Consider the following 19,795-nt stretch of genomic DNA (forward strand, 5'->3'; position numbering starts at 1 on the left):
TGATCATGCCAACATTGATTTTGATTGACAATTTTTTAAAGATGTGCTCATCTGTATTGTTTTAATTTGCACCGTGTAAGGGTCTCCTATGTAACGTTTTCCCTACACTGCCTTCATGGTACACATTTGAATTTTCATCCTGCTTTTCTTCACTGTCATTTTCCTATGTTGCTGTACTTCTCTGTTGCATACTCTCCCACAAATTAAATACTGAATGCATCTTCCTGACTATTTTATATTTTGCAAAATATGCTGTATTTCACCTGGCTTTGCTTCTCACCTTATTTATTTTTTTATGTTTTTAATTTTAGACTCATACACATGTAATGGACACACTGTTTCCAGAGCTTTTTGCTGCCACAATGTACTTGCAATGCTTAGCCCTAGCAATGTCTCAAAAACTACAAACACATAAACTGCCAAAATAAAACTTTATGAGGTTAGTACATACTGCACAGATACTGGTTAATCAGGAAGCAAGGCCATGTGTGATAACTCACCTGACGGCACAGAATTATGTTTATTATGTCACTATTTAGTAAGATCTCCAGACTGAAATTTAGCCACAAAACCCTATTAAATGCTACTGGTAAAAATAATAATAATTCTGTGTATCTATTATACTTTCTTATCCTTTATTGCTTGCAGCAAGGTTTCTTTTCATGAACACCAAATAAGGAGTTATGCTGACTTCCTAGGCCATTGTATTGTTTACACTAATGTTTAAGTTTGATTACATGTTTTATCTCATCCTCATTTGAATGTAACTGTTATGCACTTCTCTGTTGTCCCATTGAGACAGAAGAGGAAGTTCTTATCTCAGTAAGCAATGAACTCTCTGGTTTCTCTAATAGTTGTATGAAATTTTCCCCATTTGAGTCTCGGACTCATCTTCTGCTCTGTGGCTGACATCATCAGATATCAGTGTTTTACAGGGACATGATAATACACAGTAATCAACACCTACAACACAGAATACGTGATGTGCTGCTCTCTATTTGAGCTATCTATTCATTTGGAAAAAAAGAAAAAGAAATACGTCTAACTCAAGAATCAATTCCAATGGAGAGCAGAAGAGTGATTCAGAGGGTCTGTGTTTGTGTGACTTAAAGACAGAATGCTGTGATTAATAGACAGATGCATCACTGAAATTTTATTCAGAGGTTTGCAGCCACATCCACAGGTCCAGATCCCATGACCACCCATGTGCAGACATGTCAGACACATCAATTGATAAATATTTCCCAGCAATGAGAAACTTTTGTTTAATAGGTAAAAATGAAACTTTCTCATTAATCTTAATATTGCAGATAGCATTTCAACTTAAAAAAAAACCAACACCCTAATCATTGAATTAAGTTTTGCGAGGCTCTAATCAAGCTGAGCCCTCTTATGGAATAATTTCCAGCAACTGTAACTCTGAATTGTGTAATTATCAGCAGGCTGATAACTCATTATGGTATTCAATTTTAGCACTGTGCCAGTTTTTCCAGTGCTGCCGTGCTATCTTTTTATTTTCATAGCTGCCTATGTTGTGCTTTGAAGGTCACTCAGAAGTTTCTCCTGTGTGCATCTTCTTTGACATTCTAACACTCCATCACATGTAGCCCAATCTTCTCCCAGATTTTATTGTAGTTCCCAAATACATGAATTGAAATTACACCTAGAAAGTCATCCTCCCAATGTCACACCTGATGTCCAGAGCTGGATACTGGTGACAAACAAATGCTATTTCACAGTTCATTGTTTTATATCTTAGCTGTGGAGCTTTGGAGTTATTTGAACCTACTTTCTTTGATTTGTCACAGCTCTGCCTGATTTATTATGCTGTTCACATCCTTGATATTTATATCCTTGTTGAGCCCTGGGAAATATTGTACTGTGCCAGGAACTTCAAAGGCAACACTATAATGATCTTCAGCAATCCATTTTATGTTTTGCTAACTTCTGTCAATGTTAGTCGATGAGATTCCATTAACACTAATTTCCATTAACATTAGTCACTTGAAAAACTACACCAGAGCTAATCTTGCTTGATAGCTGACTTAACTCCTGCCTCCCTTTCCGAGGCCTGCTGAGGATGCAGACTGTTCAAAGCTTTACATACACTGATCTGTTACAAGAGGTTACCTCTGGGCTGAGCTCACAGCAGTTATTTACAGCCACAACTGTGCACCTTGGGGGACTGATATCTGGTGACCAGTAAAGATAGTAAAGACAGATGAATTAATTGCTTCCTCAGCTCTTTCAATTCTGCTAAAGCTGAGTTTCACCCCTGCTTGCAATGCAATGTTACATTCTCCTGAATTCTAACCATTTTGACTGCCTCAAGCTGAATATTACTCATTTAAAATATTAATCAGGGTAGTAGCAACTCCAAAGCAAATGAAGAATCCCACAAGATTGTTATAAAATAATATTAAGATCCTACCAATATCCCTTACCACATCATGCACTTCCTTATAAATTGATAGCAATAGTGACAGTTCAGTGTCTCATTTTCTCTGCAGTCCACATTCATGAAGTGATTCAACATTATTTCAAGAAACTATATGTATGAACTCCTACTTGTAATTACAAATCCTATTTGTAATTCAAATGTTGCTAAAACAATACAAAATAGTCTTTTTTGTCAGATCACTGCTCTGAAGTGTTCTCAGTGAAAATAGGAGTAAAATACAGGTCTTGCACCTCCAGTCATGCCACTATCAGTACAAGCTGGGAAATATAAGGAAGGAGCATAGCCGTGCTGAAAAGAACCTGGGGGTATCAGTGGATGGTAAGCTGGACATGAGCCAGCAATGTGCCCTCACAGCCCAGAAAGCCAACTGTATCCTGGACTGCATCAAAAGAAATGTGGCCAGAAGGTCAAAGGAGGTGATCTTGCCCCTCTGCTCTGTGCTGGTGAGGCCTCACCTGGAGTATTGTGTGCAGATGTGGAGTCCTCAATGCAGGAGAGACATGGACCTGTAGGAGCGCATCCACAGGAGGGGCACAAAAATGATCCAATTGATGGTACACCTCTCCTACGAGGGCAGGCTGAGTCAGCTGAACTGTTCAGAATGGGGAAGGCTCCAGGGAGACCTGATAGTGGCCTTTCAGTGTCTAAAGGGAGACTGTAAGAAAGACAGACTGCTTAGCAGGGTATGTTGTGACAGGACGAGGGAAATGGTTTCAAACTAAAAAAAGGGCCATTTAGATTGGATGTAAGAAAAAAGGTTTTTTTACAGTTATGGTGGTAATGCTTCAGAACAGGCTGCCCAGAGAGAGGGGCTGCATGCCCTGTCCCTGCAGGAACTCGAGGTCAGGCTGTGTGGGCTCTGAGCACCCTGCTGTAGCTGTAGGTGACCCTGTTCATTGCAGAGGAGTTGGACGAGGTGGCCTTTAAGGCTCCCTTCCAAATGAAACGATTCTAGGATTCTGCTGTTTTCTTACAGTTAATATCTGTTAAGTAGCAGAGCTTGTTAAGATGCAAACTTCATCCGTGTTGGCTTCTGTTTCTTGACTTCTCTTTATTATTATTCTACAGAGAGAAAAGGAGAAAAGAGAAGCAGCAGGCAAGCTGCTTGAAAAACGGCACATATTAAGGTACGAATGAATACTACTATCATTAAACCTCCCGCCTCACCAGTTACAGCCGGGCGCTCCGCCGGCAACCATCGAATCAACACAGCACGCCCGCACCGGCGCCTGAGCGCTGCGCCGCGTCACCCCGCCCCGCCCCGCCCCTCGCGTTTTGGCGCCGCTTTCGCAGAGCGGCGGGCGCCATGCGGAGCCGCGCGGAGGTGGACGCCACGCTGCGCACCGCCAAGCTGAACCCCGGCGAGCTGCTGCCGGCCGTGCACTGCCTCAGCTTCGGCCCGCAGGGCGGCGCCGGCGAGTGCTGCCTGCTGCAGCTGGAGGCGGGGCTGTGCGCCGAGCTGCAGGCGGGACGCAGGTACGGGCGGTGGTCGTGTTAAAGGCGGCATCTTGTATAGAATCGCACTAGTCAGGCGCTGGAAGGGGCTGCCTGTGGGGGTGGTGGAGTCACCGTCCCTAGAGGACGCTGAGATGTTGCAGGGAGGGACGTGGTACAGTGGGCTGTATTGGTGGTAGGTGGACTGGGTGATCTCGGTCTTTTCCAGCCTTGCTGAGTCTGTGATGCTATGACTGATGCTGTTCTGCTGGAGCACGCAGTTGGGGCGGGAAGCAGCGTACCGACAGAGCACGCAGGCAGGATGGTGAAGGCCGTGCGCAGTGCTTGCACGTATGCCTGGTACGATGGTTTTGTGCTGTCTTGCAACTCTGGCCCAAAACCAAAGAAAGAGTTTTAGGTGCAGTTTTAAATGTCTTTGCCAGCTGCAATGCCGCTGATGTAATACAAGCGTTTTAAATGGCGTAACACTAGAACTCCCTCTAAAGTCAGTGGTCCTCAGAGGTCATTGAATAGTTTAGGTTGGAAAGGACCTTAAAAATCCCCTGCTGTACCCAGCAGCTCAGGCAGCCCAGGGCCATGTCCAACCTGGCCCTGACAATCTCCAGGGATGGGATACCCACAGCTTCTCTGTGCAGCTGTGCCAGCACCTTGCTGCCCTCTGAGTGTTGGTAGAGGATGGAAGAGGGTAGGCTCAAAAAGAGAAAAAGAAAACAGAAAACATTTAAGTTATTTGAAAATTGTGACTTTAGATTTACCAAAATGTGACTGCCACTACTAAATAGAACTGTGGTTTATCGTGACCAGTGTGTAAATGTGAAAAAAATATCAGAGAGTTTACTATCAGGTGTATTTGTACCTCTATTTCAAGATGAACATGTTTCTCTGCTATTTTTTTTTCAGCCTGGTAATCCGTGGTGAAAAGGATGAAAAAGCAGTGTTGTGCAGCAAAGATAAAACTTATGACATGAAAATAGCAGATACCTCAAATATGCTGCTGTTTATTCCTGGCTGCAAAACTCCAGAAGAGCTGAACGCAGATGAAGCATCTTGTAATATTATTCATTCGCAGGTATAGCCTTTTGGGGTTTTTGCTTGTTTGCTTTAGTTCTTCAATCCCTTATTCAGTGTATTTTCTTGTGGTTTTTTTTCCAAGATGCTTAACTGAAACCTTGAGTGGGATTCAGTTGCCTAAACATAGACCTGTCATGCTGTTTTAGGTGCTTTGTGGTATTGGTCTAGCTGTAAGCTCATCTGTATGCAGATCTCCTGTAGCTTCTTTGTATACCTGACAGCCCCAGGAGATGTCTTTACAAGCATGTTTTATACACAAGGGGCACGCTGTACCTTTGGGTGACCGAAATGGCTCTAGGGTCAGCATGAAGGCAGCTGAGCTCCATCCATAGTGTATGTTAATTATTGATTCTAAGAAGTTCAAACTTTGGTTTATTTTGAGTGGATAGTAATTACTTGTGGTAGGTATTAAAAGATTTCAAAGAATATCTGATTTCTCAGTGTTGGCAGCTATTTTAAAAATAAACTGTTTGCACACTGATTCTTAGGAGTGCTTTCCCCAAAAGACAGATTTCACCATGTCATTTTTATTATTTTTTGAATACAGAAATATATTTCTAGTTTACTTTTTTTTTTTTTCAACTAGCATCTGGGGAGACTTTTTGGAGCTGGTGATTCTAGAGCTCTGAGTTTAAAGAATTCATTGTTCTCTGCTGTTCTGAGGTGTAGTTAATAAACTTCTTCTGAAAATAGCTAGGAAAATATTATTACTAGCTCATTATTTGCTGTAATGGATATAATGACATCATTGAAGAGTAACCTTGCTCGTCCATAGATGAGGATGTCGATGTGATTCATTTCTTCCATGGAGTCAGCAGTTCAGCTAGTAGAAAAGTTAATTCAAACTGAAGTGGATGAGTGAGAAAATAATATTCTTCCGTATACTTTTTGGTCATGCTTAATGATCTCACTGATCTCTGAAGTCACATCTGTCAACTTAATATAAGTGGACTTGCATAGGAATTATTTGTAGAGTTCTGTCTCTGAAGGCTTTTTTCATGTTCACAAAAACGTTACACGGTGTATTGAGATGGCATACTCTGAGACACGGAGAAAGATGCTGTGATTGAGAAGTTTGGGGGCTTCATTACGCTTCTCTTGGAATCTATGGTCACACTTTGTGCCACTTGGCAAACTGATAGTCACAGCCAAAGTGTCTGCCATCATTCAACTTACACACACTGGCCTTAGTTATGAGCTTTGAAGTGTAAATTAGAACAGTTGTCTTTGTAATTTATCTCAAAGTTGCTCAGAAATGAACTTGGTTGAAAAAAAATGTAACGCTTATGTAAATGCTGTTTGACATGGAGGAAGAAAAGCAGAGTTCTATTAAAATAGCTGGCATTTCTGTTAAGCAAGCTACATTACAGCAGGTTAAATACTGTGAGCTTGCTCAGTATCAGAGTTTGGTTGGAACTTGTTCTACATGCAAGTTGTTTACTAATGATTGATTTAAATGGAACATTGTTTCAGAGGTCTGTTATTTTATTGTATGGTTTTCTTTTTTAAATCAATGAGCTTTAAAAGCAAGTCTGAAAAAGCCTTTATGATATTTATTTGGCTTTTTACTGGAGGCTTTTTTACAAGGGGCTAATGCTTGGGACAGTAGTCATAAACCTGCAGCCTTTCCACCTCTACCACTCTGTACCCACTGCTGTTGCAGCAGAATCAGTACTAGAAGGCTTTTGTACTCTCCGTTCTTCAAAGAATCTTATAAGGAGTGAAAGTTATTCACTATGAAACAGCTCAGGATTACTTGGAAGGTGAAGATTTGTTAGACTAATGTTGTTGAATTGATTACACCTTAGCTTCCTGCTGGAGCTTTGATTACTCATTCTTTGTTACTATTTGTAAGTTTATTTTTTTTAAACTGGAAGTATGACAGTGATTGCTTCATCTTTAAAGTAGTTTCCCTGTAAATATATAATTTTTCAGTGACTAGATTAAAACTTTTGCTGATAAGTTAAGCTCCTTTGAATCCAAATTGTAGATTGAAATGCTAGAAGAATCCTCGTGTTTTCCTGTAGATTGCTGGCTTCTCCAATAACTATTGGGAGTTAAGGAGATGTCGACCTAAACTGAAGAAACTGAGGAAGCTTCTGATGGAAGATCCGTATGAAGGGCCAGATATTGGGAAAGATCAGACTTCAACAGCATCAAAAGTAAGTCATCTAACTAAGACCACTGCCTTGTAGTTGGTAATGGACAAATTAAAGTGAAGAAACATTCTTCACTAGCTTTGCTGATGTTTCACAGTGTTGCTTGCAATCAATTTTTAAGCCTACTACACGTTGGTAATTATCAGCACTTCCGTTGACTACCTGGTAAGCTGTCAGGTTTTCAGTAATAAAAAAGTCAGCACTGGAAAAGGCTTGTGATTTCCTCGTGTACATGGAGAGTTTCTTGAAGGTATGTGATTTAGGAAACATGGAACACGTGCAGTTCTCAGTGTGGCTGTGATACTTGATTTATGATGCCTACCTGAGGTAGTTTGACATCCTGGGAATTCCTGGCACAAAGACTTCTCTACGGTTAGACTGCTTTTTATAATAATCACCCTGTGAGAATCTGTTGTAAATTACAGGAGAAGTTTCAGAGAGTGGGTAAAACTTAGAAAACTCAGTTTTGGGGAAAAATATCATTAGTCTTCTACATCATTACATTGTAATGCATTTTATGTGCTTTCTGAAGCAAAACTGGCATAAGAATAACCTGTTTTATTTCCTTTATTTTCGTTGTTGCAGTATACAACAGAAGATTTGCTAAGTCTCATTCAAGCAAGTGAAGAGGAAATACTGCACCAGCTGCAGGTTATAGATGCCTGTGTAATTGAAGGTATTTGTCTCTTTACTAATCACAGAATCATCAGGCGGCGTAGGATGGAAGGGATCATTTAGTTCCAGCCCCCATCCATGGGCAGGGTTGCACCCCCACCAGATCAGGCTTATGAGGAAATAACTATTTTTTTCACCAAAATGTCCTGTGTTTCCAAGGCTCATACCATGCTCTTGTCTTTCTGTAAGTCGGTTCACAGTGCTAAAATCTACTTCCATATTTCCTATACCCTGTACTGCTATGAAGCTGATTACAAATATAAACCTCAGCAGGCATCAACTGTCCTGGTTCTTCCCAGATACTGTGTTGTAATAGCAGGCAACTATGCACTGCGCGGCAGTTTGCACATTCCCATCCGAAAAAGGATGAAGAAAATCAGGGTGTAGGGGGAAGTAAAAATCTCAGGGTGAGATAAGAACAGTTTAATAGGAGTGAAGATGGGATTGAGGGAACAAAAAGCAGAGTACACAAAACAAGTGATGTACCATGCAATTTCTCACCACCAGCCAACGGATGCCCAGCCAGTCTTTGAGCAATGGTAGCCTCCCCTGCCAGCCCCTCCAGTCTGGTTGTTAAGCATGGTGTCAAATGGCAAGGAGTATTCTTTTGGGTAGTTAGTGTCAGCTGACCTGATTCCTTCCCCTCTGTGCTGCTGGTGAACCTCAAGCACTGGTGAGGCAGCAGGAGAGTCCTTGACTCTGTGTAAGCATTTCTCAGCAATAACTCGAACATCAGTGTGTAACCAGCGTTACACTTAACCTGAGTCCAAATCACCTGCTATAAGGAAACTTAACTCTGTTCCAGTGAGAATCAAGATAGCAGCATAATTCCTTCTTTGATTCTATAGACAGTCATCAGAAGTCCCCACCCATAGCATGGATGTCTTTTGGCTGGCTGCCTCCCTTGTTATTAAGTAGGTACAGCTTTCTGCTTGTCAAGAGGCAAAAATAGTTTATCCCTGGATAAAACAGCCTTTCCACAGCCTTTTCTTCCTTGTGAACTGGGTTTATTTCGGAAGTCTCCCTGCTGCATGAGACAAGGTTGAGACAAGTGACTTGCTTTTGGATAGGTCTTACTCATTCTGTATTTGGACAAGCCCTAGCCCTCACTGGAAGCCAGCAATCTTTGAGTCAAAGGTATGGTTCTAAGATGTAGTGGAACTGAACTCGGGATATCAGGACCAAACCCGTGTTTTAGAACAAGGACAGCTTAGAGCCAGTTGCTCAAGGACTTGTCTGTTCAAGTTCTGAACATTTCCAAGAACAGAGATAGCACAGCTTCTCTGTCCAGGCCACAGTGGGGTTTGGTTGTCTGCAAGGTGAAAACATTTTTCTTGCTACCCAGCTAGGCTGTATACTGCCACTGAACGCTGCTGGGAAAACTTCTCCCCCATCCTTAGCATAGTGTCCCATGTAGGAAGTTGGCCGGCGATCCCACAGATAACTTCTCTTGTCTTTGTATTACTGTACAGTACTGTTGTACCAGATCTGTGCTTGGTCTCATCTGATTTCTGTGCACTTGGGTGGACCTGAGCTGACACTTGGTAGAGACAGAAGTCAGTTCTGTTCAGGCAGTTTTCTGCCTAAATTATTAGTTTTTCCACACCTTATTTATCTCAGGGTGGGAGTACCCAGATTTCCGTAATATACCTTCAGAGGAACAGAGTCAAGGTGTTTTAAGTTTCCTTCTAACACTGTTTGGTTTTATTTTTCTATTTGGCAGGATATTGGAGAGTTTTAGAATTTGACTATGAGATGAAACTCTTGAATCACGTGACTCAGCTGATAGACTCAGAGTCCTGGCCTTTGAATAAGGTTCCTTTACGTACATGTCTTGAGGAGCTTGGACCTTTAGAACCCACGTAAGCAGTTACTTCTAGTACTTAGAGTTGTCTAAGTCAGGATTAATTATTAATTAATCATTATTAATTGTTTATTAGAGTTGTTGTTTTATAACTCTGGATTCTAGTTGCTGGGACATTAGTGATAAACTTTCTGTGGCCCTAAATTTATATGCAAGGGCACTAGTAGCTCTCAGCTGTATCTACCTAGGAGAACACTGACTTAGCATTTCTGGAGGATGGATGAGTTCCAAACCTGGTGTCCATCTAGTTTGTTGCTTTATGTGAGCCAGTGCCGTAATCTGTTTCCTTATTTCTTCTAACATTTTTTTGTGTGCAGACCCATAGACTGCAATTTATTATTTTGTAGCACCTGAGATGGTGTTAGGAAGATGAAAACATTTTGGACCATTCAGTTGTCTGCAACTGTTTATAGATTTTGATTGGTTGTTTTTTTACGTAGTGTTGTTATTAATTCTTCATAGTAATTATGTAAGGAGAACTTGATTTATTTGTTTTTATACTGTGATCTGAGATTACAAGAGATCATGTCCTGTTGGTGGGACAGAGAGATCAGTAAACTGAATTCAGTTTTGATTGGCAATGTTTACATTGGTTCAGTAGAAATAGAATTGCAGAATGATTAGAAGGGAACTCTCAGTTATCTGGTCCAACCACCAAATGTTCCTACTGAGTTGTAACTGATGGAAGTAGAGTATTTAGGCCTAAAGTTACTGACCATGTAAAATATTTGCTCTGAAGCCATAGCTAGCCAAAAAAGTTCTGTTTCTCTCTTTTGTAATGTCTAAGATGGTCATGTTTATCTTGTGTAATACTAATTATGTTACTATTCAGTTAGTAAGAGCTGAGTTTCTTTTACAGGGAGCAGGGGTCATTACATAATTTAAGGTTACCATTTCAAGGCACAAGACTGCAGTAGCTTGTGTTTTATGGTTTGGTTTTTTGGCTTCATCTTGCTCAAAAAGGAATTTTGCTTTGGCATTAGTGTCTGCAGTTAGACTGCAGTTAGGCTTAGGTTAGACTGGACCTTAAAGATCAGTTAGTTCCAAACTCCTGCCATGGGCAGGGTTGCCACCCACAGGATCAGGCTGCCTAGGATCCCATCCAACCTGATCCAACACCTCCAGAGATGGGGCATCCACAGCCTCTCAGGGCAGCCAGTGCCAGTGCCTCACTGCCCTCTGACTGAAAAAGATTCTTCCTCATGTCTAACCTAAATCTACCCTCTTTTAGTTGAAAGTCATTTCCTCTATCAGACCATGTAAGAAGTCAGTCCCCCTCCTGCTTGTATGCTCCCTTCAAGTACTGGAAGGCTGCAATGAGGTCTCCCTGGGGACTTGTTTAGCTTGGAGAAGTCCAACACTCTCAATCTTTCGTCACAGGAGAGGTGCTTCAGCCATTTTATCATCTTCATGGCCCTCTTCTGGACATGCTCCAGCAGCTCTGCATATTTCTTGTGATGGGGGCCCCAGACTTGGATGCAGTACTCCAGGTGGGGCCTCTTGAAAGCAGAGTAAAGAGGGACAGTCACCTCCCTTGCCCTGCTGGCCACCCCTCTTTTGATGCAGCCCAGGATACTGTTGGCATTCTGGGTGGCAAGAGCACACTGCTGACTTGTGTCCAGCTTTTCATCCATCTTTTCATCCCTTTTCCAAAGGGGAGCTCTCACTGAGGTTTTTCTGTCTGTACTCATATCTGGGATTACCTCAACTCAAGCTCTGTACTTGGCCTTGTTAAACCTCATTAGATTGTCATGTGCCCACTTTTTAAGCCTGACCAGGTCCCTCTGGATGACATTTCTCCCTCGTATTGTGCCAACTGCATCACACAGCTTGGTGTTGTCAGCAAATTTGCTAAGGGTGCACCCAATCCTATTGTCTGTGTCACTGATAGACATGTTGAAGAACGCTGGTCTGAAGATGCACCGTTGAGGGACAGCACTTGTGAAAATACAGGAAATATATGATATAAATAGGAAATGGTATTGTGGTTTTAAAAATAACCTTTTCTCTTTTCTCAGAGAGATGATAGAGCATATTCTTCTAAGCTATGGAAGGAAGTACACTGATGATGGTAAGTTTGGGAAAGCGTGTATGTTTTAAATTTGAAAAACAAAATGGTTATTGAGTAACCAAAAATTTAATGAGGATAGCTCAAACAAATTAATGTGCTGCACTAAAAGTGAACACCAAGTAAAAAGAAGCAAACAGTAAGATAAAAAAAATTAATAACATTGTAAGAGAAAGTTCCATAGGAAGAAGAGGTGTTAAACTGTATGAGACACTAGAGAAAATTCATTAACTGACAGAGGTAGCTGAAGTGATATATTAGTAGATACTGTAGGAGATATTGAAAATCATGTATTTAAGCAATTAATAGTGCTATTAATTGTGCAGTGGAATATAGATCTCCTTGAATTCATCTTGTATGAGGTAGACTGCTTACGTCTACTCCCCTGAGCTGCATCACAAGATCCATTCATTGGTTGGGTTGGGTGATTCTCCACTGCTTGTCTTACATACATACATAATAGGTCAGCACCTTCCTTTAAATTCTTGCCCATGACTGTTTTCATCTCACCTTTGACCAAAGCAGAAATTACACACCTCCTTACAGGACAAAGGAGAGCAGTTGTAGTGATAGATTGTCCTTTTCCTTATTAATATATTGAGGCAGATTGCACAAGGAATAGTTTTGAATCATAGTGAGGCCAAAAAGGTGGAAGGTAGTGTTTATGGCTGACTTTCAGAGAACTTTATTCTCACTTGGCTAAAAAGCAATTCTCTTCATTCATGTCATCTGATATTATAAGGATGGCTGCAGAAATAGAAGTTTTAGTTGTTAACTGCAGGCAGCAGACACTTATACAAGTCATTCCTATAGTTTTAATTCCTACTTCTGAAAGTCTTACTGTGAAAAAGGGAAAAGAAGATGATTTGTTCTTCAGCATGAGAAGATATTGTTTATCTGAAGTAATACCAAGTCAGGCAATTCCCTTAGCAAAACAGAAGAGTTGATTTGAAGAAGACTAGAACAGAATGGATATTTGAGGCTATTCTCTGTTGTACAAGAGAATCCAGGAGTCCAAGTTGTGTTCTTTGTTTCTCAGCAGGGGAAGTTTACTTTGAAATGCGTGAAGATAAAATATGCAGAGCTATAGCACAAATGCTTTTGCAAAATGCAGTTAAATTCAATCTATCAGAGTTTCAGGAAGTCTGGCAACAAAGTGTCCCTGAAGGGATTTCAACGAGTCTTGATCAGCTTAAGGTAAAAATATGAAGTGTGAATTCTTTAGTGTCATATCTAGATTTTATTGGTTGATGGGGATTGGATGTATTTCTGTCAGCTTTTAAGTACTACTTCTGACATCCTCTATTAGTATCAGCAATATGGAATCACAGCAGTTCATGTTTCTCTGAGTCTCACATGTTTCACTTTGAAGGAAAATTGCAACTGTGCTCCATATCTGTAAGTGTAACTAAAGCAGAATCCCCATGCTACTGCAGACTGAACAGTAGTGATAGCCTGTAGCAAGTACTATGAAAAATCTTCTGTTATTGTTGTTGTTTTTTTTCCAAAAGAGAGCAAGTTGTCATGCAAGAATGGATTCCCCCTCCCTCTTGTCATTAAAGGAAATGATAAGTAGTGCTTGTAAGACAGCACTATTACAATATCTTTTCAGTGTGGGACTAGCAGTGAGTTCTAGGAGGCTTTGGAGATACCGAGAGTAACTTCTTATGGATTCACTGTAGAATGAAGAAAGTTAAATTGTTTTCATTTTAATTAAAGCTTTCTCTTTGATTCTGATCTACAGGGTTTGGCTCTTGTGGATAAAGCCTCAAGGCCAGAGACCATCTTTCTGCTAAAAGTTGAAGACTTACCTGAAGATAACCAGGAAAGATTCAACAGCTTATTCAGCATAAGAGAAAAGTGGACAGAAGTGGATATTACCCCTTATATCCAGTAAGGATATATGATTGTATTAAAAAAAAAAAAAAAGTCAATTAAGCAGAACTTTGCTATAATTAGAGTTCATATTCTTCCCTTTCTGCATGGCTGATTTTCAGCTATGTAATTATGTCTTAAATACTATGTTTTAAGTGACCAAGAATTCTACATGAATGGAATCCCCACTCGTGGGAACTGTTCCCTGCTGACAGAACATTTGTTGGATTTGAACTTGTGTAAAAAGCTGATCCCATTGAATTTAAATGAGAACAGATTTGACTGAGGTAGACTTGAGTTAAAGAAAATATCCGGGAATTTATATTTAATCTCTGTATTTACAACTCAAGAGCTGTACAGCAATAGTGCTTCCTGTACTTCATGCTTTGTTCTTTTGTCCTACATTACAATGCTGTGTGGAAGTGTCAACCAGGATGCATGTGGACAGGCATAAATGAGAACTCATTTTTTTGAGTGGCTCTAAATTTACTGTAATATATTAATTTCAAAGCCTGACTATTTTGCTAGTAGAACAGTAATAATAATTTAAAACAGAACCCTTGCTTCTCAAGGAAATCATGTTTTTTTCCATTCCTTAAATTTCAAGTCAAGTTCTAAACTTTAAAGCATTTTGAAAGTTACTCTTGTGGTTTTCTTTTTCTCCCAATACCCAATAGTCCAGTTTATGGCTGTATTTACAGTCATTTCACTGAACACTGTGTATGAGAACATTTCTAATGCTAATGTCATCTGCTTTATTTCCTCTGTAGAGACTTATGTGCAGAGAAGCAGACGGTTGGTGCACTTCTGACAAAATACGCCCGCTCCTCAATGCAGAATGGTGTTAAAGTTTATAATTCCAGAAGGCCTATCTCATAATAAATATTGTTTTAAAAACTGAGAATACTAACTGGAGTAACAGTGAATGTTACTTGGAACTTGCCTCTTCTAAGAAACCTTAGTGTCTGCAGCCCATTTCTGCCTTCCTCTGCCCACTTTCTTTTTCTTTGTGTTTTAGTTATGCTGGAAGTAGAGCTTTTTAAGTATGATTTAGCTGTCTATCCATAAGCTGAAGACTGTCATTAAAAATTAAACCCATAAAAATAATTGATTTCAACAGCAATGCAAGAAGTCTTTTGTCTATTAGTGAGTGTTTTTGAGCATGCTGATTCTGTTGATGTGTTGACATTTTGAATGCTCGCACCTTTACATTCTCATGAATGAATTATTCTTGACTGAGACTAAGCTTGTTCTTTTTGTAGCCTTGAATAACACTGGCACAAAGTCTTAACAGTTGAACACTTGGCAAAATGTCCTTTTAAATATTATCAAGAAAAAATGCATAATCAGGTTTGTAAAATCAAGTCTGCATACATGAGAAAATTGTTACTAAGTTCCTATAAGCTGTCATTAGAATGTAGCTGACATAAAACTAAACTTTCACGGAAGACTGCCTTTGCTTTAAAGAGAACTTGTTAAAGTTTGTAATATGAATTTTTACAATTTTGGTATAGAAAATAACTGCGCATAAAAATTGTGCCTTGAAAACTTAGGGTGGAATATTATTTTGCTTGAAGCAATTAATTAGAAATTTGCTGTGATACTGCCATAAAATTGAGTGCCTGTAATTGAAGTTTCGTGATTATTAAAAATAATTTGTCAGTGAAACAGTTTCATTACTAAATGTACATTCACTAAATGCGAGGTGTGCAGTGGAGGGGGATGGAAGAAACAAAATCAAATCCATTTTAAGAGTTATATTTATGTAATTTTTGGATTTTTTTTACAAATAAAAAGTTGAATAAAAGCTACTGCCTGAGCTTTGGTTATTCTTGCCTATTGATGCGGAACTGATTCCCTGTGTTCTATACTTCTAAAGCATACAAGTGTGCTATTTGGCCAGTTGCATGGAGACTCAGCTGGGCTCAGCTCCTGGAAGAACTGCCTTGTTCGCTGACTGGTTTCAGCAGCTGTGGTCCTTTCTTTTAATAGCACTGATGTTCCTCCTCAGAGATCTCAGCAGTAAGAATTTAAAAGCCTTTGAAATAACTTCAATTTGACCATAGTTCTTTAGTTGAAATACATAAGACAACTGCTAGTCTTGCAGTCTGTGATATAACAGTATATTTATGCTAGGCCTTGTTTGTGAAACAAGAATTTAAGTATTGCATGTATCATGGTAGTCAATAATAATTATTTAACTTTATCTAAAGTCTTCTTTCCATGTGTGATTGTTCTACCTGTTGTTAACAATACTCCTGGTGTGTTTTGTTAGTGGTTCAAAATGAGATGCTACTGAAGAAGTGAGAAGAATAACCTGATTAGCTTCTTTGATGCAATAACTTATGTTAACGTAAAACAAGTGAATCAGAAGTTGCTTGTGAGCAAACGCAGGCTATGAAGCAACTTGGGTGTGAGGGAGTAGGACAGTGACAGATCACAGCATTATTTCTTTTTTTCTGCCAAATTCGGGGCAGCATTGCTGCATCTTAAAGCATTTCTGGAACTAAATGGCAGGACTGCACTCCTTCACAATCTTCCTATCAGTCTCTGCTGGGTACGCCCTTGAGTTAGGCCAATAGATAATATAACTTTGTGCATTTCAAGTACGTTTAAGTGCTTGTCCAGCACGAAAAAAGGCAGACTCTTTGCCAGCCCGGGTTTCCCTATCCAGCAGGGTTGTGAGGCGCAGCTCCGCCCCCTTCCCGCCGCACCAACGCCCCCACACAGGGCGCGCGCATGCGCACGGGCCGCGCTCGGGGCTTCTGTGCGGCTGCTCGGAGCTGCGCCAGACGCGCGCAGAGCGCATGCGCCATAATATGACTCTACGTCTTTTGTGTTACTATGGACATTTTATTTTCTTTTTTTTTATTTATTTTTTCACCCCCGGAGTCACCTGAACTCCTCCTTGGAAAAAAAAAAGGTTTCTGAGAGATTTTACCCTCTTAAAGTAGCAGAGCTCCTTCGGGCTGGCTGTGACCTTTCACCCGGCGGGGTGAGAGGTCGTTGACAAAATGGCGGCTGCCGCGGTGATCTGGTGCGTTGTCAGGATGCGGTGGAGCTGCTGAGGGAGCCCCGCGCAGCCCCACTCGTCCCTGCCCGGCAGCCCCGGACTCGAAGGAGCCGCGGGAGCCTCCGGCCCAACCCGGTACTGCGCCCGTGAGGCCGAGCTGCGAACCAGTATCCTGTCAGCGGGGAACTGCTACTTCCACCCGGCCGCTCCGCAGCCCTTTCTGCGCTCAGCGGTCTCCTTAAGCCGTTTGGTTCCCGTAGCTGCTGTGTGAGCTGACCCCAGCAGACAGAGGGGTTGCGAGTTACCTCGTGAAGGGTTATGTAAAAAGACAACGTTGTTGCTGTTCTAACCATGGCGTTGTAACCCGAACTGGAGATGCCTGACCCGTCAGTCACGGAGCCACTGTGGAAATGAGGGATTGCCTTCAGCGTGGCACGAGGAAAAGCCGCAGGAGATACCGAGTGACGAGAATGCCCTTCTGACGGCCTGTGCTGTGTCACAGTGCTGCTGGCCAGGATGAATAGGAAGAAAGGAGACAAGGGATTTGAGAGCCCAAGGCCGTACAAATTATAAGTATCTGTTTCCTAAAAAATTGCTATACTTCAAATGATGCATTTGGTGCAGGCCCCAGGTTAAGCAGTGATTGTCCACCTGAGAAGGCTGACACTCCTGCTTGGAAAAGCTTGCTCTCAGTACACGTGTGTTGTGGGATTTGTCTTGTGTGGTCTCATGGACAGCAAGGCTGTAAAGTGAGCAGTCTCATCTTGCAAAGAAATTTTCATTGCAAAGAAATTTCCATTCCTCAAAGCTCAGAGATCTTTCTAGGCAGTGTCATCACCACAGATCGTGCTGTCACATTTCATTCTTACTGGTGTGTCAAGCCCTCCATCTCACAAGCTTTTTAATGTATAAACATGAGTACATCTATAAATTAAAACAAGCATTTGTGGCATTCTGAGCAAATTATCATTTTTTACAGTTAGTTTTAGCCAAGCTGTAAAGAAGTTGGCTGTGGATGTCAGATAATCTTCATGTCTTTTTATAATTCTGTCATTTTCTTATAAATTACCTTATAAATACATATATTTTCAAACAGAATTACTGATGGTACGATAGGAATTTTGGTTTGTAGGTAATATTTGAATTTAATGGATACTAGATTTTTATAATGCTCTTGTAGGAGTGTATTAGAGTCTCTCAGTTGAAGCCAAATCCTTTTTTTAATGTGCAGTCATGAGCATGATTGTACAGTGTGTGACATGGCGTAAAAGTTGCATTAGTACAAAGCTGTATCTTGAGTCAGTACTCTGCAGCATTGTGAAAATGCCATCAGCTGCAGATAAGATACAGAAATAGGTTCTGAAACTTAAAATGAAGTTGGAGTTATTATCTCTTACTTAACATATCCAAATTTTATGTACCAAGAGTTCTAATGAGGAACTAAAAACTGAAGTGAATGCATTTGACCTGTTTGCAGTACTGATCGTGATTAGTATGTCACTACTGTCTAATAAATTAACATTCATAAAACATTTTAATGGTAAAATTGTATAATATAACCTTTTATTTGTTTTGTTTTTTGCATATAGTACCCACTTATGTAAATTATATAGTAGCACTCAACTTATCAAGTGTGTGTTCCACAGACTGCAATTGTTGGGGCTGCATGCCACTTCCAGCATTAGGATCACAGGGCCATAGAATCCTTAAGAGTTGGAAGGGACCTCTGAGGGCCATCAAGTCCCAGCTACCCTACAGTGAACAGGGACACTGCAGCTATTGCTCATCACTAAAATGTTATAACTTGATTTCAAGCTGTCAGTAGTGCTGTATTTTTACATGCCATTACAGTGTCCAAAAGCTTGTAAAGTTACCTTCTTACGTTATTTGTACTGTTTATACTGATGTGATGCTACACTTTGCCTTTTTCTGACCTTGTGTGCAACATGCATTATTTGAGAGACATAGGCCGTTGCAAATTCTCCCCTTACAAATATATGCTGCATGCAGAATATACCATATACCATGTGATCTCTTTATTTATAACTGTTATAAATACTGATTGTTATGCAAAACCTAACTTCTTTATTTTTTTTCCAGCACGACTCACCAGGTAGTTTGTATCAACAACATAAATTTTCAGAGAAAGTCTGTTGTAGTAAGTATGCTTTAATAAAGTATGAAAGTACATACAGACAGTGTGGGTTTCCTTCATGATTTTAGAAGGAACAGCTGCACATGTAAGCTGTTTATGTTCTTCAGCTTATGCTTTCTGTGTCATTCTTAGTGATGTAATACTTTGTAATAGTGATCACTTTAACCTCTCTGAGGAAAAGCTCTCTGAAACAAAGCTTTCTAAAAGAAAGTAGATAAAACTACGAAGCAATTTACAGTCAAGAATTAACTTTAAGTGCTATTATTTGACATTAAGGATAAAGTTATTGGGTTTTTTAGCTTCCATGAGATTTGAAGAGGCATTCATGGTTTTGGTCCTCAAGGCATTGAGACTATTTGTGAACTTAGATATGTGATTGAACAGTCTACTTAGATTTTGAGAGGCATTGTTTCAAGCTTAGATGCCAAAACCTGAAACATACGGATGAAAAAGGTTGGTAATAAACTTGATAAATAGTCAGTAAAGGCAAATAATTTCCAGTAAAATAAATATAGGTATCAGTCCTTTCCAAGTTCTGTTTTTAGTTACTATTTATTTTGCAGCTGGGGAAATTCACCTGTTAAATTGTATGAAATAAAATCATCTAGAGGGGAAAAAGCAATTTATTTTTTTAAATACAAAATTCACATTTCACCTATGATTTTCCTCTGGAAATGCATTAGATTTGTTTTATTTTTAATGTATCTTTGCTTGATGAACTGATAAAACTTTAAAGGAAGTGTTGATTTGTGTTTTCGTAGGGCTACGTGGAACTGACAATATTTCCCACAGTTGCAAACCTGAATAGAATCAAACTGAACAGTAAACAGTGCCGGATTTACAGAGTCAGAGTCAATGATTTGGAAGCAGCTTTCATCTATAATGACCCTACACTGGAGGTCTGTCACCACGAGTCAAAGCAGTAAGTGATATGTTTAATACTCCGTAGACGTGGTTTTTTGTGTGTTGTGAAGCATAACCTATTGTATTAGCTAGTTT

The 19,795-nt window shown here is 40.2% G+C and overlaps 2 protein-coding genes across 4 annotated transcripts in view; both read left to right on the forward strand.

Annotated features, from left to right (window-relative positions):
* The first annotated feature begins 3,752 nt into the window (after positions 1–3,752).
* Positions 3,753–15,439, forward strand: DSCC1 (DNA replication and sister chromatid cohesion 1). The gene is made up of 9 exons (XM_065753658.1): positions 3,753–3,937; positions 4,817–4,985; positions 7,015–7,149; positions 7,732–7,822; positions 9,545–9,683; positions 11,704–11,756; positions 12,793–12,950; positions 13,498–13,646; positions 14,399–15,439. Exons 1-9 carry the CDS (start codon positions 3,768–3,770, stop codon positions 14,505–14,507), a joined length of 1,173 nt encoding a protein of 390 aa, XP_065609730.1. The 5' UTR covers positions 3,753–3,767; the 3' UTR covers positions 14,508–15,439.
* A 1,614-nt stretch (positions 15,440–17,053) lies between these two features.
* The window catches only part of TAF2 (TATA-box binding protein associated factor 2), a 51,010-nt gene continuing 48,268 nt past the window's right edge, over positions 17,054–19,795 (forward strand). For all 3 annotated transcript variants that reach the window (XM_065753652.1, XM_065753654.1, XM_065753653.1), the window contains exons 1-3: positions 17,054–17,210; positions 18,745–18,799; positions 19,558–19,718. In XM_065753652.1, coding sequence (XP_065609724.1) covers positions 17,158–17,210; positions 18,745–18,799; positions 19,558–19,718 — 269 coding nt within the window. In that variant the 5' untranslated portion in view covers positions 17,054–17,157. The remainder of the gene's footprint in view (positions 17,211–18,744; positions 18,800–19,557; positions 19,719–19,795) is intronic.

The sequence above is a fragment of the Cyrtonyx montezumae genome, unplaced genomic scaffold (assembly GCF_038088225.1).
Source record: "Cyrtonyx montezumae isolate F1298 unplaced genomic scaffold, pur_monq_1.0 scaffold_8, whole genome shotgun sequence".
NCBI classification, from domain to species: Eukaryota; Metazoa; Chordata; class Aves; order Galliformes; family Odontophoridae; genus Cyrtonyx; species Cyrtonyx montezumae.

Excerpts from the sequence above, each read along its gene's own strand:
- DSCC1 (XM_065753658.1), top strand. The coding sequence starts at position 3,768 with ATGCGGAGCCGCGCGGAGGTGGACGCCACGCTGCGCACCGCCAAGCTG. Across the intron at positions 7,150-7,731 it reads AGACTTCAACAGCATCAAAA|TATACAACAGAAGATTTGCT; the intron begins GTAAGTCATCTA and ends TCGTTGTTGCAG. Across the intron at positions 7,823-9,544 it reads AGATGCCTGTGTAATTGAAG|GATATTGGAGAGTTTTAGAA; the intron begins GTATTTGTCTCT and ends TCTATTTGGCAG.